The sequence below is a fragment of the Scleropages formosus genome, chromosome 5 (genome assembly GCF_900964775.1).
Source record: "Scleropages formosus chromosome 5, fSclFor1.1, whole genome shotgun sequence".
Taxonomy (NCBI): Eukaryota; Metazoa; Chordata; class Actinopteri; order Osteoglossiformes; family Osteoglossidae; genus Scleropages; species Scleropages formosus.
Genome location: NC_041810.1, coordinates 7,445,533 through 7,470,804, shown reverse-complemented (window position 1 = coordinate 7,470,804; position 25,272 = coordinate 7,445,533). Strand labels below are relative to the sequence as shown.

The following is a 25,272-nucleotide window of genomic DNA, read 5'->3' as shown; positions in this document are numbered from 1 at the left end:
GAGGTATTTTACCGTAGGACACCAGCAGCGTGGATCTCTGCGCGGCTTCGTTGGCGTCCCGTGACGTCACGGCGATAGCTCCGCCCCTGAACCCTCCCCGCGCACGTCTCCTCAGCGCTACATTGTTTCGCTGTTCTCGCGGAAGGCAGGCGGGCAGGCAGCGCGAGCGCTCGCGCGGGACGTGTCGGGCTCTCGGGGCTCCGGGGGCGATCGGAAGGGCGGCCGGAGCAGGTGAGAGGCTTCGGTTCGGCTCGGTTCGGTTCGGTTCGGCTCTCTTTCACTGCCAGAATGATGCTCGAGTGTGACAGTGACCCCCCCCCCCCCCCCCATCCCCGCTAGTCCTAAGGCTTAGGGCTCATTTATTTATGAAATATATTTAAAGAGCCGTGCCCTTATTGATTATTATTAATTACCAGTGCGAATGCGGACCTGCCGTCTTGTTCTGATATGGCCCAAACTGGAGGAAAAAGAGAAACTGAAGCCGAGGGGGGTGGGGGTGTACCGGCCATTGTACCAGGGTGCGGAACCTCGACACATTGATTGACTGGTGAAACTTTCCGAGGAATTGCTGCACGTGTGAAAAGATGAGCTGCAAGTGGGGGGGGGGGGGCACATCACACATCAGACGCGGACGGCTCTTGAACGTCACCGTTATTCCCTGCGGACACCGGACCCCGTTGTTTATGTATTCCTTCATGCACGCGCCTCGAACGCCCCCCCCCCCCCTCCGCTCACCGCCGCGGGTCCGCCCGGCTGCGCCTTCCGTGCGTTCGGTTCCGGGCGCCGTGCACGTGCTCGTCGCGGCGGCGGCGAGGAGCGCGTGTGACGCGGGGGACGAGCGGGGCCGCGCCTTCTGGGTAGCGCGAGCCGCTGCAGCTTTTGACGGGGAGCGGAGTGTCACTGCGTCCCTTCTTCAGCTTGCGGAGAAAGCGGCGCTGAAGGTCCCGGGCCGCGACTGACGTACGCACACTGTGGTATTGATGATGATGATGGGAGTCACACGCGGAGCGGCGGCGGCTCGGCTCGAGCGCACCGGACCGCACCGGACCGCACCGGGCGGCAGACTGTGTTGCGAGAAGCGGTTCATATTGCGGGTTAATCATACTAATTAGGTGCTTTAATAACATGTCAGCCTGCGGTTCGGCCAGCGAGGATGAATTATGCATTTCTTCTGCAACATCATTTTAGCATAATGACGGTGTTGGTTATGAATCATCAACAACTCTCACTCTGCAGTCGAGTTGGCTGAATGTGTGTGTGTGTGTGTGTGCGCGCGCGCTTCGGGGGGTGGGAGTGTGTGTGATGTGGAGATACTTCAGCCCCTCTGGTGTGTAAAGTGTCAACGTGCAGCCCTGTCAATAAGGGAGTGACAGGAGGAGGAGGAGGACAAACACCCTCCCGGGTAGGGCCACGGCCTGCGGTGTGTGTGTGTTTACTAGATTGTGTGTGTGTGTGTGTGGTGTGCGCACTTGGTGGAAATGCTCACGCTCCTGCTCTTACTCTGCTCAGTCAGTCTTGGCTCCCCCCGTGATGCTCCGGGCCGCCATCCCACCCGTCGTTCCCCCTGCGCCGCTGTGCAGAAAGGAAAAGGGTTAATGGTTTAAAACCTTCATTTTTTAATCATCCTCTGCCTTCTGGCGCCGCTGCGCTCGGCAAAAACCCTCCAAAAAAAGACGTTCGGCCAGTCGGGGAGGCGGCCGGCGCTGTAATCCTCATCTGAGCTGACGTGCTGCGTGGAGCGAGTGTCCTTCCAACCCCCTCCCTCCGACTCCACCCAAAACACATGTCATGTCAATGCATGCGTTAGTATATGTGTTCTGCGCGAGAACACGGAATATTCGTGCGCGGCGGCGTTTTCTCCAGCGTGTGCAGACGTCTCCCTCCCACGCGTCCAGGGAGACAGTGGCGCTCGCTGGACCACGGTGGAGCTCACGCTGCAGGGGTGGAAGGACCAGCAAAGTGCTCACTGTCTGCTCTGGGAGCCTTTGGGCCACAATTCGCGCGCACACACACACGGCAGTATCCTCCTGTTTATCCGAAACAGAGTATTTGTGTGTGTAAAGTCGGTGCCTCGCAGAGATGCTCAGCTTTACTGTGACCCCTCCTGCACCGGCTTTCTCGCGAGGGGGCGGAGTCTGGGAGGAGCTGTTCGTTCATCCTTGGTCGAGTGGCATCCGTCACGCTTGCTCACCATCCAATAACAGTGTGTAGCTCGTCAGTAAAATTGTCTTCCTGCGCCTCTCGGAGCGCTCGGATAGGCTTTGTTCCCGTTTCCCGTTTTGAAGATGCTGCGGAGGTAGCGGGAGCCAGGCGGAGGACTGTGTCCCCCCGATGGACTGGTACTCGGAAACGTGCTGTGGTAGGTTGCGTTCAACGCCCTATTCCCAACAAACCGCGTTTGTAAGAGTTCGTTGGCACTCCCCCAAATGCGGAGCTGTTCCGTGAACCTTCGCCGCTGCCCACTTACCCCCCGTTCTGGCCGAGATGCCCCGATTACCCCGATTGGTTTTCCATGGCAACAGGTAAACAATGTGAACATCACTTGCGGCGACAGTGAACCTGAGCTCGTGTTTGCGGCGCCTGGTCAACAGGTGCGTGGGGCTCAGGTAGAGGACACGTGCAGGACCAAGCGGGAGCAAAGTCGCGCGTTTGGGAAACCGTTTGTTCGGCTTGTCTCGCCGTGTGGCCCCTCCCTCGGGGCTGTAACCCCGGTTACAGTGGACTGTCCTGCTTTGGAAGCAGTTGCGGGAACAAAAGAGTGTTTTTGGACACCGAAGACTGCGTTCGCCGCAGCTGTCGCATCGCAGCAGATGGACAGGATTGGATTGGATTTTTTCCCACGCAAGAAGAATATAGCTGTTCGCGGCGAGTGACACGGTTACCGCGGTGCACCCACTGGCTGTGTGTTGACCGAGCGCTCGTGCACCGACCGTTTGAACGTGCAGCGACAGAGTGACCGCACGAGGAGGCGGGACCATTTGGACAGACATCCGCACACGCGCGCACGCACGCGCCACCCTGACTGTCTCAGCATCACCAACCAGGCTGCACTTCCGTGTTTGCGAGATGTCCGGTCGCAGTTTCCAGCTACCTCCATTAGCATTAGCATTGTTAGCATCCCGGGTGGTGCTCGCAGGCCCCGAGCTCACGGCTGCCACCTGCCACCCCCCCACGCGCACGCGGCCGAGCACGTAGGCCTTTCGCTCCAGCGCGGTAAAAATAGCCGCGCTCCAGCTCAGTCATTATTTAAAGAGGAGCTCTCCTCGACTCGATTTCCGTCCTCCTGCGAACGCTGCTTCGGAAGTCTGCCTGTTCCTCCCCTCGTCCTCTCGCTCCTCGGTTGATGCTTTTTTGGGCGTTGGACGTCCTCGCTCACGCGGTCGCCCTTTCACGGGTTCGATGGCAGCAGCCCTCCCGACGGGGGGCGCAGGGACGCGCGGTTGACGAAATGAGCGCTGGAGCTACGCGTCGGTAGCGTTCCGTGTGCGTTCCTCACCCTTGACCCTCAACTCTTCGTTGCGCTGTGGTGTACGGGTCCGGTCCCAGGGAGATGTTCTCAGGATGAATGGAAAATGCGCTCGGGGCGACGGGGCCGAGGCGGCTCCTTTGCGTCTCGGTAAACGAGGCAGACGGTCCCCGTCTCCAAGAGCTGCTCCGCGCGGGGAGCCGAGCGCCGGGCCAAGGGGCAGGACCGTTTCCGGACGAATGCCGGAGAACGTCACGTCGTCATAAGTTTCTCAGTGGCGGCTGGAAACGCGTAAAAAGACGCGTTTCGCTTGCTTCCTTCCCTTTCTCAGGGTATCGCGTGAACGCAGAAGCCCCGCCCTCTTCCTTTTCCACCAATCGGCGTTGGCGTCTCACAAGCCCAGTGCCTGTGGAGTTTTCCTGGCTTTGGAAAGTGGCACGATTAACGATTTATGTTTATGTTCCTGTTCCAGTGAGGTTATTAAACACTGGGACGCGTCGCCTGGTTGGACGCACTGGGTGGGGGGAACCCGTCCCGTGCCCGAGCTTCCTGAGATGACCTTTAAAAAGCCCCTCGTTAGGCAGAGGCCTGTTTTCCATTCGCAAATCAAGCCGCTGCTGACCAAGCTCGTGCAACCCGTCACTCTCCAGTCGTGTCCTGGAGTGGGGGGGTAGGGACAAGGGTAGGGACAAGGGGCGGGACGTGTTCCGGTACCTCTCGGCCTGGACTTTCCGTTCTCCTTCCGCTGCCGCCGCGCCCCTAAGTGGCTTTTAATTCGGCCGAAGCCATAAATCTCGGTGTGGCTGATCCGGTTAGGCGTCCATGTGGCCGTCTTTATTCGATTTGGTCTTCCTGGAGAAAAAGAGAACGAGGTCAGAGGCTGCGTGGGGTTCAGATGGGGGAGGCGGAGCCAGATGGATCCCCCCAGTTGGCCCTCAACGGGTTTGCGTCGCGCTGCAAGGAAATAGACGTTTGCCGAGACCAGTCTTTTCGGAACTTTTCGCCAGGCACGTGTGCTGCTTATCAGTCCCCTCGGGGTGTAAAAACAAAGATTTTCCGCCTGCCTTCCGGCTAAGGCTGCGCCCTCCGTGTGCAGGGAGTCTTTTATGCACAGTCCATAAGAATACTGTGTGTGTGTGTGTGTGTGTGTGTGTGTGTAAGGGAGAGCGGAATTCACTTCACCTTGCTGCGCTTTGTCGACACCCCCTCCCCCCTCCAGGATGACAGCACAGTGAGCAGCGAGGACCTGGACATGAGCGAACCCACGTGGATGTCTGCCGACCGCGGTCCAGCATCGGATATGAGCCCTCCCGGAGAGCGGGTCCAGAGCCCGGAGAGGGGACGCAAGGAGGAGGACGGTAGGACACCCCCCCTCCCCCAGTGTGAAAACCGACACACTGGAAAGGGGAAACGGGGTGGGATCGTACCGGGACGGTCAGTCACCGGAGGGGTGTGCGTCACTTTATTTCCATGTCCGTGGCTCTGCTGTGTGTGTGGCTGTTTAGAAAAATGTGTCTTTTTGTGCTGTGTGAGATCTGAAGTGGAGCAGAACACGGTATGAAACGGTACCCCCCCCCCCCCACCTGGACCGATCCTCCGGGCGTCCACGGCAACTGCGGTGCTGCCCGTCACGGCACCGCGCGGCAGTCGTGATGCCGGAATCGCCTGGCGACCGCGAGGCTGTCGCTCGTGTCACTGGTTACCATGGCAACGCCACGTGTGGCGCCGGATCTCCGGGTGTCACTCGAGTAATGTCGTCACCTGTCCTGTACAGCGGTGTCTTTGGTCTCCTGTCATCTGCTGTCCAACTTCCTCACTTCATGTTCGCTGCAGAAATGCTCTGCAGAGCTTTACACTGGGAAAACTTCACTCCATCTGACAGGTGCCGGTAGGGCCTTGCCGTCCCCAAATTACCGCGTTTCTACAGCTCCGTTTTACGAGGACCGGGGTCACGGAGGAGCCAAAACCCGACATCATTGCTCACTACAATATATTTTCATCTACTCGCGTACGTTGGGGGGGATTCTTCCTGAGGGACACTCGACTCAGGAGTGTTTCTGGGATGCGCTGAGGGAACAGTGCAGCTTTGGCTTCCAACCCCCCCACTTCCGCCCCCTCACAAGTGCTGTTAGGATAAAGAGAATCTCTCTGACACTGGATGTGCTCATCACCCCCCGCACCCGTATTACGCCATGGCATCAGCCTCGGGCAACAACGCAGCCTCGTTGCAGAGCAGACGCGCACACACACACACACACACACACACACACACACACTTGGGCACCATCAATGTCCAGGTGATGTGGGGGAGGGGGTCTGTGAGAGATGGACAGGAAGGGCCACTATTCTATGATTATTACTTATCTGACACATGTGTGTTTTGTACACGAAGCTACTTACCCTGATTTACCCATTTATACCACAGGGTAATTAACACTGTTAGTAAAGTATTGCGATTAAGGGTGTTACAGGAGAAGGTGGGATTCAAACCCAGAACTTTCTACTGAAAGACAGATGCTCCAGCCCCTGCACCTGTCACCATGGGAGAAGGGGGTGGTGGTGGTGGCAGCAGGAGGGTTTTGGGGGGGGGGGGGTCAGCACTCAGCATCTTCGAGGGATAATCTCCTGTAATCCCTCCAAGGGGGAGCTGGTCCAGTCCAAAGCCGCCCCCCCCCCCAAGTGTGTGCACCCACCTCCATCCAGCAATACTCAGCATCCTCAGTGCTGCAGCCTCACTCCAGCTCTCGAACCGTGTGCTTTTTAAACAGCTGGGGCTGTTCGGCTGCTCCTACTGGAACGGGTCAGTTAACCGGTCACAGGTTCTTACTCGTCGTGCTCGTTGAGGGAGTTGTCGAGCGTCTTGTGGTCGTGTTTGTGTGTACAGGTGCATTGTGGGAGGAGGGAGGAGGGGCTTCTGCAAAGAGGGCCACACATTTATACTCCTATTAAACCAGTTTCAATAGTCATGAATAAGTCATTATAAAGCGGCTGAGGAACCGATACATTTTTGTATCCCGAAACTGAGAGACACACACTTAGCGTTACCCCCCCCCCACCCCCGACCCTGCCGCTCTTTGCGAGAAACGAAACGGTTATTGCGAAAGTGGTTATTGCAATTAATAATGCCTGTTCGCCTCGATTACCCTGTGTTACCGCACCGAAAGATACGGTGAACTGCCAGGATGTGTCGCCACTGTGACGTTGTGACATCAGACTGCGGGATGCGGTGCTTCTGGAACAGTCCACTGGTCCATGTTTAGAGCAAATGACTTCAGGTGATCGGTGCTGACTGACTGTTTTACAGGTACACGTGTAAGCCCACCCCCCGGTTGCCGTGGCGACCCAGCAGCCCTCGCCGCCTCTCGAGGCTTCGTCTTGTTCCGAATCTGACTTGAGCCAAATACGAGAAAAATCTAAATGTATTTTCCAGTATATCTTTTACTTTGTTTTCACCACTTGACTATTTTCAACAATTTCCGTTTGTCGTCAAGCGAGGGCGACCTGAGTTTACTCACGCTAGCAACGCGCCACTCTGCTGTTGGCTGCGTTTACCCTCCAAGGCACTACAGAGCACCCAAACGGGAGTGGGAGACCACCTTAATTCAACTCGCTTCCACGGTGTTTACAGCTCTTAGGCTGATCGGAAGCTTGTGGAGACAATAGATTTTTATTTTCGCTCATTTTAATTAGTTTTAATTTTAATGTATGTATACAGATCATACAATATGAAAAATTCATATTTACGAGCCTATTTGCTTCTAATCATAGCTATATTTGAGATTTTGGCAGACTTTTGCGATACAGTAAAAATAACTCCGGTGTATACAGTAATGGGTAAATCAGTGTAAGTAGCTCAGTGCACAAATCTCACAGCGTAAGTCACGTTGCAGAGAAGTGTTGGACAAATGATGTTCGATGAAACCACGCAGCTCTCCGCACGCACGTTGTCCGTAACGCTGAAACAAAGACGCGGATGGTCCTCGGTGTCCAGGAGAAGGTCCGCGGACCTGCGCCACATGGGTCCCCCTATTAAATTAGCGCGGTAATTGATCCGGTTAAGGGATTAAGCTCCGAGCGCAACGAAGACCGGGAGCACGGGGAACGTGGCAGGGTCACCATTCTTGCGGTAAAACCCTGGTAGAGAAGTGGGCCTCGTTCCCGACTTCATTAGCGAGTCATTTGCAGTTAATTAAGCAGATAACTGGGGAAGCGTTTTAGGTGACGCGTGAACATCGCCGCAGTGCCATCAGCGCCGGGGTCACCCTGCGTCTAACCCGTTTCCCCCTCCGCGTCTCGGTCCGCGGCGGACACGCCGCCGCCCCCTCTCGGTTTCTTGGAGACGGCGCAAGTCCGCAGGGCGGGTCCTGTCGTGCTCTAGTCTGCGTGCAGAGCCACGGTGGCGCCCCCTGCTGCCACCGCATGACGCCGCTTGATCGTGCACGCTAGGGGGTCCAGGAGAGAGCCCGCGAGCAGATAACCCCCACCCGTGTGGGTGACCCCAGAGAAACTGTTCCGCGCTAACGGTTTCCTAACAGTCCGCTTCTCGAACCCGGCTCGGCGTGCCCGTCCGCGTCACCGTCGTCACGCTCGTGCTTTCTCTCCCTCTCCCCTCCCAGACGACGACTCCTCGGAGAACGGCAGCGCCAACGGAATGCCCTCCCTGACCCCCTTGTCGGCAGGCGGAGCCCCCCCGCCCGAGGGCGAGGCGAACGACGGCGGCGGCGGCGGCGGCGGCGGCGGCGCGGCGGCGCCGCTGGACTTCAGCACCACGTCCTCGTCGCCCTCCTCCGAGGACCAGCAGCCCGTGAACCTGGCGGCCGACAGGAAGTTCCCCGGGGGCCCCGCGCACCCCGCGGAGCTGCGGATCGACTACGGCAGCAAGGTGTGGAAACGACGCGCTCGAGCGCTCGAGCGGACGAGTGCCGCAGCTCATTTTATATCTGTGGGAACGCGGGGTACAAATACGTGTTCTCCGTGTCTGTGTGCGCATTCAGTCCCCTCAGTACAGTTCGGGGAGCTACGACTCGGTGAAGACGGAGGCGAGCATGTGCGCGGAGGACCTGAGCGCGGGGCGGGGCCAGACGGCCATCGACGACGACGACGACGACGACCACGACGACAGCGACAAGATCACCGACGCGGAGGGACTCGACCCAGAGCGGCTCAAAGCCTTCAATGTACGAGTGACCGGTGCGGGACGGACGGTCTGCCGAGACGGCCACGGGAACTGGACGCTGTAAACATCGCAACATAACGACACTCATGAGTCTATGTGTCCATCCTGTATCTCTAACTGCCTGTAAGGTGGTCCAGAGCCTATTCCTGAAGCATAGGGTTTTGGGCTGAGTACGCCTTGGACAGGGTGCCAGTCCGTCTGAGTGCAGTCTCACACACACAGAATAGGAAATTCATGAATTCGGAAGAATCAAAAGTTGGGGGGCGCGACATGGTGGAACAGCAGGTAGCACTGGTGCCTCACAGCTCCTGGGCTGCGGGTTTGAATCGGCTCGGCCTGCGCGGGGTTTGCGTGTTCTCCCCGTGCGTGCAGGAAAGACCCCGCCGTGACCGTCTCCCTCCCTCCTCAGATGTTTGTACGGCTGTTCGTGGACGAGAACCTGGACCGCATGGTGCCCATCTCGAAGCAACCCAAGGAGAAGATCCAGGCCATCATCGAGTCGTGCAGCCGCCAGTTCCCCGAGTTCCAGGAGAGGGCCCGCAAGCGTATCCGCACCTACCTCAAGTCCTGCCGCCGCATGAAGAAAGGCGGCATGGAGGTGAGCTGCAGACTGCGCCGCTATTGGCCCGCACTATCAACACACTGCTCTCCCATTGGCCCGCACTGTCAACACGCTGCTCTCCTGTTGGCTCACGCTATGCACAGAGCACTCTTATTGGTTCACTGTCGACACACTCCTCTGCCAATAGCAACTTCTGCATTGGACAAAGCATCATTCTGTCCACTGGAGGATATGAACTAATGGTAGACGTGGCACTTGTCTGTGTTAGAGACACACACACGCGCACACGCGCGCGCGCACTTGTCCAGGCTGTGAGTTGCTTCCCTTCCTCCTCTCCCCGCCAGACGCGGCCCACGCCACCGCATCTCACCTCGGCCATGGCTGAGAACATCCTGGCTGCCGCCTGCGAGAGCGAGACCCGCAACGCTGCCAAGAGGATGCGCTTGGACACCTACCAGCCTCTCGTGAGTGCGCGCATCTGTGCGTCTGTGCGTGCGTGCGTGCGTGCGTGCGTGCGTCGGTACTGAGCGCGCGGTCGAGTTTGATGCTCGTTGTTTGTACACTGAGGTCCGTCAAAGGGACAGCGGTGTATGACGCAGACACTCCGCCCCCTTCCCCTCCCAGGACGAGCAGGTGTCCGCCGACAAGGCGAGCCCCCGGGACCCGGCGACGCTGGCGCACTCTGCCTACTCGTTGGCTGCCTCCGTCTACTCCCAGGACCAACTGTACACCAACGGCGGGCTCGGCTACAATTACCGTGGTTACGGACTGCAGCAGGCCAACCCCCTGTCGACAGGCACCTCGCAGACCAACGGTGACCGACGGCTGCTCTGCGCAGTCGGGAGCCTGTGGGGAGGGGTCGGAGTTCAGGGGTCGCGACGGGTCGTGACCGGATGTTGGAAATCCGATTCGGCTGGTGGACGGGCTAAATTGTGCATCGGCCGCTCACGTTACGGTCGAGTTCCAAAATTTTCCAACGTACCAAAATTTTGAAGCTTGCTTATTTTTAACGGCCTTCGCAGAATTTCCGTACCCTCCAAGTCAATAGGTGGCAGTAAAGAGCACCCAAACAGAAGAGTTCGACTCACTTCCACAGCGTTTATAGCTCCTGAATGGAAATTTTCATTGTCACTCACTTCAGTTTTCATTGCGAGGTAGCTCGGAGTTCACGGAAATATTGACAAGTCTTAGCAGTGCGATATGGACGATTTTCTACAGAGCGTAGCGGTAGACGAATCGATGCCGGTCTGTATTATCGCACGTCTATTAATGGTCTCTTAGAGACAGAGGCGACTTCCCGGTTTCGGTTGTGTTGGGAAGTCGAGCAGCCGGTGCGTGTCAGTTTGTTCATTTTGGTCCCTGACCTCTGACCCCGAACTACAGCCTCTTCCATGTCGAGCCGCACGCTCTTCCCGTCCGTTTGATCGGTTGAAAACGTGTAAAAATGAGCGTGTTTGCGCTGAGCATTTTTCTCCGGCGCGGACGCTCTCGACTGAACGAATTCTCTATCTTTAGGTCCAACTGACCTCAGCATGAAATCCTTGGCGTCCGGCAGTTCGAACAGCCACGGGCCGGGCGGCGGAGGGGGCGGAGCCTCGGCCCAGCTCAGCGCCCCCGAGGTGGCTGCCGTGCGCCAGCTCATCGCCGGGTACCGTGAGTCGGCGGCGTTCCTGCTGCGCTCAGCGGACGAGCTGGAGAGCCTCATCCTGCAGCAGAACTGAGGCGGTGGTGCCAGCGGTCCAGCTGTCGCGCGCACGCACACACACACGCACACGCAGGCGCGCACACACACACGCGCACACACACGCACACGCTTGTGACGGGCTCAGCCCTGCTCAGAGACACCAGTACGAAATGGAACGGATTCCAAAGGAGGGGCCCCCCCAGACGGCCTCCGTTACGGTAGACAAAGAGCACACGGGCGCACGAGACGGGACGAGACTACCTAAAGGGGCGGAGCCACCACTGTTGGCACGCCCTTCGCCCCTCTGATTGGAGCAACGCCGCATCACTCGAGGACACTGAGCGGATGGGAACGGATATGGGCGGGACTGTGGTTTGGATCTGACCGACTGAGACCCTCCAGAGTTGGACCTCATCATTTTTAAAAATGCACACAATCTGAAGACTCCCCAGCAAGATTTATGACTGATTTTTTTTTTTTTTTTTTCTTTTTTAATCTTTTGTTCTTGTCGAAAAATTGTTTGGAACGATCACAGCGCATTTGTACATATTGGCTTCCTGGAGAGGGCAACTAACAAGTGTGTACGTAGGTTCGAGGAAGGCGGAGCCGGGAGGAATGAGGAAGGTAAACACTCCTGCAATCGATGGGCTGTACGCTGCTGCTCTCCGCGTCTCGGCGCTTTCCCCGTAGTACAGACCTCACTCGCACCCTTGACGCGCACGCAGGCCTCTCTTTCCACCGCGGGGAACAGCGCCGCCGGTAACTTATGCATAAAGAAATGCCATTTGTTTCACATGGAAATACCTCAGACACACAGCACTCTCTGTTCTGTCGTTGTGCTTTTTGTCCCAAATCTTTGTTCGAAGAGCAGCGAACTGCTCATTCACATTTGATGTGAAATGTTATTTTACAACAAAAAAAAGTAAAAAAACGTAGCCAAGCAGAGAATATTATTTAAACTTAATTTTTTTTGGATCCTTCGGGTGGTTATGTACATATTAAAACCTGCAGTATCAAAAGGTGAAATGTTCAGTGGTGACAAGGCATCGATATCAACGACAGAAATGCTGCCGTTATTCCTGGGTCTTTATCCTCGTGGGTGTTTAGGATATGAGTAGCCGGCCCACCAGGCTGCGTAATGGGCTTGCTGTCTCCGTATTCACACTTGGGGTCTCCATTGACACCATCTCCAACTCGTGATCTTCTAGACTGGTTGCAGCTGTAGTTCCTTGGTTTTCTGGACTGGGTGTATCTCTAGAACCTTGACCTGGACTGAATGTACATCGAGTTCCATCATTTTCTTGACGGCTTTGTCTCGAGTTCCTTGATCTTCTGGGTTGGTTGAATCTCTAGTTCCTTGATCTAATGGATGGGCTGGGTGTCTGTTTCCAGAAGTTTCTTGACTTAATCTATAATTCCCCAAAATTTTAAACTGCCTTTGTGTCTAGTTCCACAGGTGTCTCAGTTGACTCTACTTGTTGTTTCTCAGTCTTCTGGACTGGCTGGACCTCTGGTACACCAGGTATCCTGATTTGCAGCATCTCTAGTTACTTAATTTTTGTGTTTGGCTGTACCTGAAGCTCCCTAGGTTTCTGAACTGAGTGGCTTTTCAGTTCCACAAGCTGCTCATTTGGCTATATTCATAGTTCCCCAAGATTCCCATATCGATGGACCTTCTCCCGAAGATTCTGGGTTGGTGGCATGTTTATTTTGTGGAGAGGCTCAGTTGATCGGAACTCTAGTTCCTGAAGGTTCTGATGTGGATCTCTGGTTTGCTGCCAGCACCACTGCCAGCCTCTCAGTCGAGGTGTGAGATCAAAAGTTAAAACCTGTCCCATGTCACCCCACTGTCAGCTCAACATTCCGATGTGTTGGCAGGAGAAAAGATCTTGCCATTGACATCTGTTGAACCCGTGCTGCTGCTACACACTTGGAAATCTCGAGCTGAGAAATGTAATTGGAATTGGCACAGAGAAGGATGAGAAACCACATCAAATAATTCAGTGGACCACAAACGCAAAACTGAACCTGAAAACATCAGGGATGGTTCAGCCCTCTCCGTGCTGCTTTGTTACACCAATGGACTGGTTCACTGCTATCTCAGTTCTAGATAGGACACTATCTGCCCCTTCCCAGATACCTCTGTATTTGGATTTTGATTTTGTCCCTTGAGTCGCTTCTGTGTATTGTCTGACTTAGTGCACTGTGGTCAGCAGGATCCCCTGTCCAAGCCGTGGACAGAGCCCTTGTCTGGGCCCTTAGCTGGTCCTCCTGAAACTCATCCCTCACTACTCCCGATGGGCTCTCAGTCGGCTGCTTCGTCTCTACGCGTGCATGGCAACTCATCGTTGAACCCAATCTATGGTCGCTAGAACTACTTTCTCAGTTGGGTGCTGGACCAGTCCTCTGGCCCAGGGCCATTTCCTCAGAGGCTGCAAGCTAGTATCTCTAGAACTTGTTAAGCTTGTAGGAAATCCCACAGCCATTGGCTGTTCTTGCCGGGAAACAAGTTCTACCCCATGCACTGTGTTAGTCACTCTTGGGTTCGGCACCAGTTGTAACATCTGGGACATGTCTGATCTGAGATGTGACAAGGTGGGAGTCAACAACAGGTAGATTTTCAAGATTTTATGAGAAACTTTGCTGCTTCTGTGAATGGGAACCACAAAACAAAGCTAGAGTAAGAATAGTCAGATTATCCAGGCAGCCTTTCAGCCTTAATGCAAATTTGCCCCTGCAACAACTCAAACTCTGTTAAAGCGACTTGTCAACATCCAGAACTCTTCAGTACCCATTTAAATGGTCCCGTGCCAGGGATTTATTAGTCACATCTGGGTCTCACTGCCTGCTATCTAGCTTCTTCCCAGGTGTGGCTGTCAGTCTAGGAACTTTTGGGTGGCTGGGAGTTCCTTCTGCCACATGAATATTTCCTTGTAAAGTTTTAGAGTGCTTGTGTACCAGTGGGAAATACTGAGGGACCTTCGAAGTACCCAGAACTGCTGCTGGGAGATCAGGTGGAATCAATGTCTGTGTAGAGGAACGATGCACCGGTAAGATAAGTCATTGTTACATATAGCTAAAGAGCAATCCTTTCTAGATTTACCCTAGACAACCTCCTCAAGCTGAGGTGTGTGTGTGTGTGTGTGTGTGTGTGTGTGAGTGAGTGTGTCTGTCTGTGTGACTTGTGGAAAGCAGCCAGTAGGAGCTTGGATCAGCTCTGGGCTTGCGTGTTGTCAGGGATGAAGCTCTCCGATGAAGATTCTTGAGGGTTTATTGGGTTAGGTGAAAGGAGACCCCAGTTCCTTTGGACTGGTTTTTGTCCAGATCTTGGCTCAGACCTACGCTTTATTAGGACCGGTGTGTCCACACACTAGGCACTAATGAATAAGTTGAATGACTCCGTTTCCCATTTAGCCTTGCTTGGGAGACACAGTAAATATGGCGTCAGGTTCAGACTGTACATGCAGAAAAAGCCCTATAAAATGAAAGCTGTGCAGAGTTCTCACTACTACCCCCTACTTGACCTAGGGTTTCACTAGATTCTCGTCAACAAAGTTTTAACAGTAATGACTTCACTGTAAAAAGGCTTAAGACAATCTCAGAAGTTGGATTTTTCTTCCACCTGATGCTTCCCCCGTCCTATTTTGTGTGCCGCTGTCACAGATGGACCGTCTGGTGGACTTGTAGCCGTGACCAGACTCTGTTCCTGGATCCTCCCTTAGTGTCACCTGGTTTCTACCTGGTATCACTGCTTCGCTTTGGTTTTTATAAATACATGTACTATATATTTGTAGTGTATGTGGTCTTTTCTGAACTTCTTTTGTATGACACTGGTGTCACCGGAGCCACCCTGCTGCCGGCCTTCTCACATTCCAGACCTCGCCGGCACGGCTGCCGGGATGGACGCAAACACAAACACACTCTTTGTCACACTCCGTTTGAGTTTCGGGCACGGTCGATTGCCAAAAACCGGGCAATTTGTCAATATAAGTACCCCTGTTACACTGACTCAAATTTCGTTGAAGATTACAAAACGGTGAGCGATAAATGCAAAGAAAAGTAACCGGCTTCCGACGGTGGTGGTTGGGGAGAAAAGCCTGCCAACTGGTGTCTGAAGGTGTCCCGACTCAACCGCAGCTCCCTTCCTTACCGGGTGGGGTGGCATCCTCCTCGCCGGTGGAATTCACAGCAAGTTCCACGGCACCGCTGCGTGCTTTAACAGATTATTAATGACACACCGAGGATTTACCAACCAGTCGGCCTTGCAAGGGCTATCCACCCAGTGAGTGTGACGGCTTACTGTCTCCAGCTAGACGCTGTATCAGGGGTCCATCCTGAACTGAAACCTCTGTCCGTTTCTGTTGAGTACTTATATTTTCAGAGAGCGGCTTTCGCCGCTGCTGCCTATTATCTTCGTAGGTCTCATGCGGAGAAATATAAAGTAAAAAAAAGTTTATTTTTCTATCAGGGTGGTGTACAGCTACAGTCGAATCGATAGCCTGTTCTATTTAATTTGTTGGTGCTTTAGACCTTTTCGTTGTTTGTTCTGTTCAGGATTTTCTTCTTTGCTTACCAGAAACTGATGGTATTAACTGTTTCTGTATTTATTCCTTATACTAATTTAAAACTCTGTATTTATACTGTATACCAATGTGAAACTTTGTATTTTTCCCCTCTCGATTTTTGGACTCAGTCAAAGTGTGATGTTTACATGTACAGATTTTTGCTATTGGTTTTAAATGTCGTTTTTTGTTCTCGTTGTTGTTGCTGTTGACGATAATGATGCTGATGATGCTGATGATGACGATTTTGATGTTGTTTGTTTCTTTTATTCTCAGCCCTATCCCGAACCCCCAAACTGTATGCATTAATTTGGGAAATCTTCTGCATTGGCGGAACATGCCGCCTCGCTCAAACAAAATGGCAGCAAATTTAAACCTGCGGAAAAGGTGCACGGAGTGCGGTGAGCGCACAGCAGCGGACGGACGAGTACTCAGCTTTGGCTAATCGAGACCTTGACATTACAGGGTTCTACATTTGTTTTCCAGAAATGGGTTTCTAACATACTGATGATCCACTGTCTTTCATCTATGCATTGTTACATACGTGTAGTTATGTTTGTAACAGATTAAATGTCAAAAAAGTTCTAATGGCACAAACACATGTAGAACTTTGAAATTTTACGCCTCGCGTTTACCTATGATTTCGTCGGACCGAACCCTCTGATTCTAAGGTTTTGCAGTAGCAGGTCATGTGACACCGATGTTCCTCGGTAAATTAGAAGCCATTAATAACCCCTGGTTAGGGTTTACCAGGGGAAAACAGAACCTCAGGAAAAGAAGACTCCCCAAGAATTTTAATATATACATATATATATATATATATAAATATATATGAAAAATGTGTCTTACTGAATCAACAGTCCATCCTCCCTCTCTGATACCCTGTAATTTATGACAGATGATTATTTGTTTTTATATTTATTATTGTGCTATGGCAGTGGGTTCTTTTTCCAGTATGTGTGACTAAATATTTTAATTCTTTAGAAAAGTGTTGATAAATAAATATATTATATATATATAAATATACGTGCAACAAATGAATGATGATGAAAAATGTTTCTATTTCTGTTTGTTCAATGCAAAAATGTCATGGCAGGTCTTTCTGCCCTCTACATATCACTTGGAGGAATGGAAAACCGTGACCGCGTGTTCTCTGATGTCACGGCTATAGCAAAATGTTGGTTTCTCCCAAAAAAATCAAAGGGAGTCAACTTTGTTTGTCACACAGCTGATCTAATAAAATAAAAGCATTGTTACCATGTCAAAAAGAACCCAGCATGATCTCTTTTTTGTCCTGTGAAGTGCAAAAGGGACGTAGCACAGGGACAGAAAAACAGCTTTTCGAGTTTGTCATCAGCCCATCTGCCTTCCCAGTGGCTGGACAGTAAATGGTAGAATGGCTCTTTCTGATCTGAACTGACTCCTGGAACATCGCATTTGTGTCTTGGAACATGTGTAATGTACTGATGATCTATGAGACAGTGAGAAAATCTTATTTCATACTCGCGTACTGCATTTGAGAAAGGAATCGGTAAGACCCACCGGAAGAAAAACGTACATTTTGACCACCGCTAGGAGTTTTTCAGCGTATTGTAATACCATTCGGGTAGCATTAAGCACCCATCAATTTCACAAGCTTTAGAGATCTTGACAGTTCTGCCTGCCTGACTGAAGCGACTATTTCTACCACAAGCAAAAGAGATCATTGGACTGACAAGTCTTCCAATGCAAAAAGGTGGAGAACATTCTGAGACAGGAAGTTGGAGAGACGGACTTTCTTCACCTTGTCATGAAGTATATGTATTTTATCTTTAGTTCTGCCACCGGACCGATCTTAGCACAAAATTGTCCAACAGCCCAATAAAACAGTGATCTGTGAAGAAACTTTCACCACCCTCAGAAACTAGCACTGTTTCCACAGTCCTGATCTAGATGCAAGATTCTTACTGAAAGTGAAGCCCCAGTCATAAAGATTAGTGCCAGTTTGGCTCAAAGCAAAGAGCAGGAATGATGTGATGTTTCATGACTGGTAAGGAGTGTAACTGATATTTCATAATAGTGCCAAATCAAACTACTTGTCCTGATTTTGGGTTTCCAGGTACTTTTTTGTTTCATGTCACCCCAGGCAACTGTGGTCCTGGGTCCCTGCTACCAAGAAGCATGGTTTAGATGTTCAACAACCCTTGTACTACAGGATCATTACCATGTTGATCAATGTACACCTCTTCCCTCAGCCCTGTCACTGCTATGCCGATGATTCCCATCTCTTCCTCTCCTTTCCACCTGGAGCATCAGACATCTCCACTTGCATCGCTGCCTGCCTGTCGGACATCTCTGCATGGATGTCTGATCATCACCTCCAACTCAACCTCTCCAAAACAGAGATCCTACACTCCCAATTGCCCTGTCTTCCTGTCATAATGTCTCGATCAAACCGGACAACTCACTCATTTTGCCGACCTCCTCGACTAAGAGTCTAGGAGTGACGATTGACTCAAGTCTGTCTTTCTCTCAGAACATTGAAGCCACAACCCGGTCCTGCAGATACATCCTGCATAATATCCGCAGGATCCATGTCTATCCAACAACAGACTCTAGACAACTATTTGTCTCGTGCTACCTGAACCCAGGTGATAGCTCGAGACTTGGACATCTAGAATAAGGTTGTAATGGTACTGTGTGCCTTAGCAACTAATTTTTAATTTAGGAAACTTGAAAAAGTGACTTTTAGTTATGAAGGAAGACAACAAAACAGGAAAGTTATGGATAAAATTATACGAAAACCAGAAAAGCATTGATACATTTAAATATGGGCAGTTTCCTTTGAGACTCAAAGTTTTTTCTGTCTGTCTGTATGTGAGTTTGTATGAATAGATATGAGAGAAAAGAAGGAGAGGGAGGGATTAAGTTAGTTACCGCTGCATCTCCGCATGTATGAAAGAGAGGAATCTGCAATGGTATGAAATGACGAAGACAAAAGGATCTGCCCTCTCTCCCTGTATAAGCAAACGTTGAAGGCACTCGTGTCATTTCATACCTGCGCTGCGCTCGCGGTTCCTTTACCTGTGACCGTGCAACAGGGTAACAGCTGATGCAGAGCAGCTCTGAGGAGGAGTCTGAGCAGGTCTCCTCTCTCCTCCAGGAGTCATGTCCAGCTTTTGCACCCGTTTGAGTCAGTGGTTTAGCACTTGCTGTCACAAGTCATCCAAGTCTCGGAACACTGACCAGAATGACAAGGGCTCTGGTGGAAAGGATGGACCTGGACCTGAAGACACAGAGTCGGACTCTGCACAACAGGGCAAGAAACCTCAGCGGTTATTATCACATGGAGAGCTACTCGGTCAGCGGTCAGCAGACGGGTCAGACATCTACAAAGCCCTGTGGAAATACGATGCCAGGGAGGAGCAGGAGCTGTCCTTCCATGAGGGTGACCGCTTTAAGATCGCACAGCGCTGTGGCGAATGGTGGACTGTTGAAAGGATAGACGCCTTTGGCATCTCTACGGGCAAAGGGATTGTGCCGAGAAGTTACCTGGCCAAAGAGGACACTCCAGAGGCAAATCCGTGAGTATCCCATGAACAGACCACCTGACCGAGTGTTTGCCTTCTGCTCCTTCGTTTGTATCTGTGTTCATTTATTTGACGCTTTTCTGCGGAGGGATTTCCAGCGTTACGCCGATCTGTCGATGCATTCCGCTGGCCAATCACGTAAACTCGTTGTCTCGAGCGAGAAGCGCACAGACTCAACACAGAAAGCCCTAAATCATGTCATTCCGGTTGAGTTCACCTCAAAGTATGCGTGGTATTCCACCTTGGCTTGTGACGCTGAACCGCGTGTACGTCATGGAGGGGTCAAAACCCAGAACCGGTAACTGATACTGCGGTTATATTCCTGATTCAAGAACTTTGCTTCGTTCGCAACAACACGCCGCTAAATCAGATGCAGTCCATCAAACATTTTCAGTCTCTAAATCGCTGAAAAATTCATGTCATCCATGTACATCGGTCACATTATCGCATCACTGTATCTGCTTCGTGTCGAAGAGACGTTTGAGAGCCTCTGTGCCACGAGCGACTATCTCATTCAGATCATCAGTACATTACATATGTTGCAAGACACAAATGCGATGTTCCAGGAGTTAATTCAGGCCAGAAAGAACCATTCTACCATTTACTGTCCAGCCACTGGGAAGGCAGATGGGCTAATGACAAACTGGAAGAGCTGTTTTTCTGTCCTTGTGCTACGTCCCTTTTGCACTTCACAGGACAAAAAAAGAGATCATGCCACAGATTGAGGGACTTTTTGAACATCTTTCTGGAATTCCTCTGGCCAAACGCCAGCCTGAGCAGCACGGCCGAGAGCTGCTGTTGTTTGTCTGCAATAGTTGCATGATGACAGTGTAGCAAAAATCCGAACATGCCGCATTTTACGGTAACATGTCTCATGAGGAAGCCGGAAGTTCCTACGGAACGGACACTTACCAGAAAAGAGGAGGAAGAACAGGGTGACGCTAAGCACGGCGGGATCCGGGGATGACAGCTGGAGATGATTTGGAGGGTTTCCGAGACCTCTCGCCGCTCTCTGTCACACTCTTGACGTGCGATGTGTGTAAATATACATTTTCCAGGTGGTACTTTGGGAAGCTGAGTCGACTGGAGACCGTAAAGCATCTGCAAGCGTCTAGAAATAAAGACGGCGCGTTCATGGTGCGCTTCAGCGAGAAGGAGGACATTGGCTGTGTGCTCTCAGGTCTGCATGTCCGCTTTCGTCTGGCTAAACTCTTATTTACTTGCGCGCGCACACACACGCACACACACACACCCACACAAAACCATTGCAGCATCTTTTCTCTGCGTGAAATATTGAGAAAAGTGCACCAGAGTACCAGGAGATGTTTCAAGCAAGTCGATATAAGAACGATCGAGTCGACCCAAGGCCATTGTTAACCTGAAAGCCGAGAACCACCGGTTCGTTGAAATCATGAGAAACACGTCACAGAGGAGTTTGAATCAGAGCTGCCACGTTAGTCTGTAGAGTAAATTCAGTGTAATACAGCAGTGTATTTTTGCCATCGAAATGTCGCACGTATCTGTGACAAATAACTGAAGCAACTCGGCCATCTGCAGCAGGAGGAGCCAGCGTGTGTTTTCTAATTCTTGACTTTTCTTTTCACAGTACTTTTCATAACACATTTCAAATGCTTTTTGCCACCGCTGGCGTACAGTTCAGTAGCCAGCTGTGTACCAACGTGTTCTTCGCTCTCCCTACTTGGGCTCGGAACCCACAGTAAAGGTGGCCAACAAAGCGAAGCACTTCAAGGTGTACCATCCCGAGGAGAACCACTGGTACATCGATGAAACCCACTGCTTCTCCAGTCTCCAGGACCTGGTGGACTACTACAGGGGACATGCCCTGACCTCCGTCGGGCAACTGGGCAAGCCCTGCGTCCGGGTGAGTAACCGCGGCAACTGCCACAGGTTCAGTAAGAGCGTGATTCAAGGCGCACTGTGGAAAATGTCAGTGTGAGAATCTGAACGTGATCCGGTGTCCTTGTGTCCATAAATGCTGGGAGACGCATTTGGATTCCATGCGTACGCAGCAGGAGAAATATCGTTCCGCGTTTCCCATGTAGAAACTGTGCTTCGAGTGTGTGTGAGTGTGTGACGCCTGATGGCGTCGTGTCTCCGCGTGCCCCAGAGGACGCCCAGACCGCAGGACCTTTCCCACAGCACGGTGGATGAGTGGGAACTGCCCAAGGACCAGTTTGTCCTGGAGGAGAAGCTGGGCAGCGGCTTCTTCTCCGACGTCTACAGGGGCTGCTGGAAGGGCAGCGTCCGAGTCGCTGTCAAAGTCCTCAAGAACATGGGTGAGAAGAGCCACGATCCACAGGTCGCTACCCGTCCTCACGTGTACCGTGCCGTCATCCCGGTGCACCGCGCACTTCATTTCTGAAATCATTTTGACACATTTTAATGAGCTACAAGTTAAACTCATTTAGCCCAGTAACCCCCTACTAGGGCAAAACTGGCCGATGACCTTGAAGACGGAGGAATTTCCAAACAACAAGAATTGCATAGTGAGAGCTGTGTGCTCTAAAATCACTAAATATTTAAATTAAGTGGCTGGAGTTTGATGTCACCAATTAACCAGCCACTCTCCGGCTTTTACTTCAATTCTGGACAGACACTTAACAGTAATGTATCAACGGACTGGAATGCCCCCTGCGGTGCGATCGTGTGCTCATGTACCCCGCTAATTAACGAGTGTTTGACCCACCCAGGGTCTCTGAACTACAAAGACTTCCAGATGGAGATCCACATCATGAAGAAACTCCGCCACAGGAACCTCCTGGCGCTGTTTGCCCTCAGCTCCACCTCGCAGCCCTACTACATCATCACCGAGCTCATGGAGAAGGGAAGCCTGCAGGACCTCCTGCGAGGTGTGTTCGCTGACGTCCCACAATGCACCACTGCGCTCAGGAACCTGGGCCGAACAAATCGACGTAAATGTCAACGAAGGGAGCGGCTGCTGCCACCTTGAGGACAGTGTTGACACTGCATGTTTAGTGGTGAATAGCTACCCAAACACACCTGGTCATCCTTCTGTTACTAACCTACTGATTGTAATGGTGACTGACGGCGCACAAATCCTAAATCAAACACGAGGGAACAAGACCGAAGGCCAAAAGCAATATTTTCAGACCACGATTGCTCCAAGGGTTCTGCTGTCGCTCCTCTTTAAAGACCTGCAGGGCTTGAACATGGTGGAGCGAAGATGCTCAAACTCTGGAGGTCTTCCCTGCAGGTGATGAGGGGGCCAGCCTAGACATGCCCTCTCTGATCGACATGGCGATCCAGGTGGCTAACGGCATGGCCTACCTGGAGTCCAACAACAGCATACACAGAGACTTGGCTGCCCGCAACGTCCTGGTCGGCGAGGACTACACCTGCAAAGTGGCTGACTTTGGCTTGGCTCGCGTCATCAAGGTGAGCTGTGCTCTCAACCAGTTGAGTCCCACGGCAGCTGCAAACTGGTAAAAATACGGTGGACAATAACAATCTGAGCTGGCAAATGAAAGGATCTCAGAGAGCGGCCCCTGCTACTAGCAGGTATCTTTCAGCTACAGTAACATGTCCAATAGTAGTAAAATTGTGGCGTTTATCCATTGTTTCCTGCATTACTCCAGGAACCCTTCTATATCTCCTGGGATGTGAAAATCCCTTACAAGTGGACCGCGCCAGAGGCCATCAGCCACGGCCGCTTCTCCATCAAGTCGGACGTCTGGTCCTTTGGGGTGCTTCTGTACGAAATTTTCACCTATGGAGGAAACCCCTATCCAGGTGAGCTCGACCTCGGCGTCTCCTCGGGGCATCCTGTATGTGTACGTGTTTGGGTGTATGGTGTGTACGGTGTGTCATGCGTGTGTACAATTTGCCAATGACTCTTGCCGCTGTTCTCCCAGCTTTACATAACCACGAGGTGTACAAACTCATCACTTCGGGCTACAGGATGCCCTCACCGTCCAACTGTCCCGACAGCATCTATGAAGTCATGCTGTTCTGCTGGGATCTGGAGCCTGAGAGACGGCCGAGCTTCGGTGCCCTCACCTCCAGTCTGATTAAGGCCAACATCATCGAGGTGGAACAAACTGGAGAAACCTGCTGTGGGGAGACTGGCCACTAGGCAGCAGGAGAGAAAAAGCAGATTTCGAGGCTGCAGAGCACGGTTTGGCCACAAGAGGGCAGAAGAGAAAAAGCTGATTTCTGGACTGCAGAACACGGTTTGGCCACAAGAGGGCACAAAAACTCTGGGAATGACCTGATCAAAGGCTTCAATTCTAAATTAGTGGAATTACAGATTAAGGTGTTAAAAGGTATTCATTACTAATGCAGTTAACATAAATAACCAGTCAAAACTTTAAGCCTGAACCAGTGAATGGCCCTGTTATACTCATCTGGACTGAAGGAGAACAAGGTAGCTCAGCAGAGGCTTTGCAGATTAATGTATAGGATTGCAGTGACTGAAAATATATAAATAATATTTATTTTTCCTAATGTTTGCCTTAGACTATTCATTAAGTTCATGCTTTTCTTCTAAGTGAAGAAGTTAAGCTGCTTACACCAATTTACCTATTTATACACCAGGATCAGTTTTACTGGGTCAGTATCTTCATCAAGGGGACTGCAGCTGGAGGGGGATTCAAACCTATATTATTCAGGTGGTTTACAAAATCACATCCAGCAGCCTTTTCACTGCAATAAAATTTATGAAAGCAGTGGAAATGTATAAAGTATGATTTCCATTATGTAAAGTCAGATAAATGTGTGTTCATTTTTCTTGTACACGAGGTTAAACGCTGTTCCAGAACTCAGTTTTGTTTGTTCCGGTAGGAAGTCTGACGCAGCACCTGCTTCAAGGCCCAAAAGCGCCGTTTCTTGCTCCAGCTGCTTTGCTCCACCTTGGCCAGGATTTTGATCTCCCTATAAAATGGTTTTCTTCATCCAAAACTCAATGTGAGAGCTGAGAAATTGCTAGAAACAGTGCGACACCATGTCCAGTAGGGGGCATGATCACTACGTGTGACATGAGACACGGAGCTCCGGGCTACCAGCTGATCTGTGCTTGTGGGTCATTTGCTGATACAGTCAGCATTTGTTTGAGTTTCTATGGAAACCTGCCCTTTCCCCAAAAGCAGTAACAGGGGTGGGGGGGAGCAACTGCTCTCACTGTTACCTTGGTTGCTGTTGCAGCAGCTGGAGACTTGTCCCCAGTGACCCCGAATGGAAAGGGTGCTCGCTCGCCTCTACGGCGCCACGTTTCTCCGGTCTGTTCGGAGGCCGAGTGCCGCAAGGGACTTGCATTTACCGTACGCAGATACACACCCCCAGCAGACGCTAGAAACGTCCCGGTTTCTCACTCAGCCTCAGCAAGGAATCCAGCTGCAACAAGAAAATTCCGGTCTTACCTGGCATTCTGTTAGAGCTGCTCTCAGACCCTCGGCTAAGTGGAGAAAATCACCCCCCATGAACACAGTGGCGAAGCAGCATAGTTCAGAATCACCTTTGAAAAGGCCACTTGAGTGTCACAGCAGGGCACAGGTCTGAATAGTCCCCACCCCACCCAAAGCTCTTCACCTGTGTGGGGGTTTTTTTTTTTTTTTTTTTTTTAAAAAAAGCACACCAACAAGTTGTAGGAGAATGAACCCCTACTGTCCTCCATGTTTGTCCCACAGTTTGGATATGTTCAGTGCTCTTTTCATGTATCTGATTACCCAGTATCCTTCAATAGCTTTCCAGCACTTCATCTGCCCCCTTTCTACCATTTTTTTTTTTTTTTTTTTTTTTTTTAAACACTGGATAGCGTAGCCCTGTTCCACAGTGCTCTGACATCGCAGAGCAACAAGACACTATTTATATACTTAATGTGCTTATGAACAATCCTGCAGATGCACTTGCTGTCCCACATCCCAGCAGAGGTGCGGTTACATAACCAGCTGTTCATTCCTCACTTGATGTTCGTGGACAATGACAAGACTGTGTGGGGGTGACTGTCCAAAGAGGGGCTTTTCCTCCTAGCAAAGAGCTCGGGGCTCAAGGAATATGAAGCACAGTGAGAACAGACGCAGCATTCGATGTCTGACTGTCAAACTGAGGAAAGATTAAAATGTGACTGCAGGGTAAATATTTGCTTGATGACACCGATTCCTCCAACATCCCCTCATCCCACTTTACCGACACGTAGCATTTCAAAGCACAAGAGCTTGGAAGATGAAAAGCTGATAAATAGGAGCTCCACGGACAGAGTCCTTAACGTTCACGCTCG

The 25,272-nt window shown here is 51.6% G+C and overlaps 2 protein-coding genes across 2 annotated transcripts in view; both read left to right on the top strand.

Moving 5' to 3' along the window:
- The window catches only part of LOC108926406 (nucleolar protein 4-like), a 30,674-nt gene extending 15,210 nt beyond the window's left edge, over nt 1-15,464 (top strand). Inside the window, exons 5-11 of the mRNA XM_029251744.1 lie at nt 4,686-4,824; nt 8,083-8,348; nt 8,461-8,643; nt 9,052-9,240; nt 9,549-9,668; nt 9,829-10,018; nt 10,720-15,464. Coding sequence (XP_029107577.1) covers nt 4,686-4,824; nt 8,083-8,348; nt 8,461-8,643; nt 9,052-9,240; nt 9,549-9,668; nt 9,829-10,018; nt 10,720-10,925 — 1,293 coding nt within the window. The 3' untranslated portion in view covers nt 10,926-15,464. The remainder of the gene's footprint in view (nt 1-4,685; nt 4,825-8,082; nt 8,349-8,460; nt 8,644-9,051; nt 9,241-9,548; nt 9,669-9,828; nt 10,019-10,719) is intronic.
- Nucleotides 15,465-18,402: 2,938 nt separating this feature from the next.
- On the top strand, nt 18,403-23,775 carry LOC108926388 (protein-tyrosine kinase 6-like). Its single transcript, XM_018739052.1, has 8 exons — nt 18,403-19,013; nt 20,078-20,199; nt 20,738-20,901; nt 21,148-21,316; nt 21,731-21,889; nt 22,255-22,436; nt 22,637-22,790; nt 22,913-23,775. Exons 1-8 carry the CDS (start codon nt 18,598-18,600, stop codon nt 23,131-23,133), a joined length of 1,587 nt encoding a protein of 528 aa, XP_018594568.1. The 5' UTR covers nt 18,403-18,597; the 3' UTR covers nt 23,134-23,775.
- Nucleotides 23,776-25,272: the final 1,497 nt, after the last annotated feature.

Coding starts and splice junctions, on each gene's coding strand:
- LOC108926388 (XM_018739052.1), top strand. CDS start 18,598: ATGTCCAGCTTTTGCACCCGTTTGAGTCAGTGGTTTAGCACTTGCTGT. Junction 19,014..20,077: donor GACACTCCAGAGGCAAATCC/GTGAGTATCCCA, acceptor TACATTTTCCAG/GTGGTACTTTGGGAAGCTGA. Junction 20,902..21,147: donor TGGGCAAGCCCTGCGTCCGG/GTGAGTAACCGC, acceptor CGCGTGCCCCAG/AGGACGCCCAGACCGCAGGA.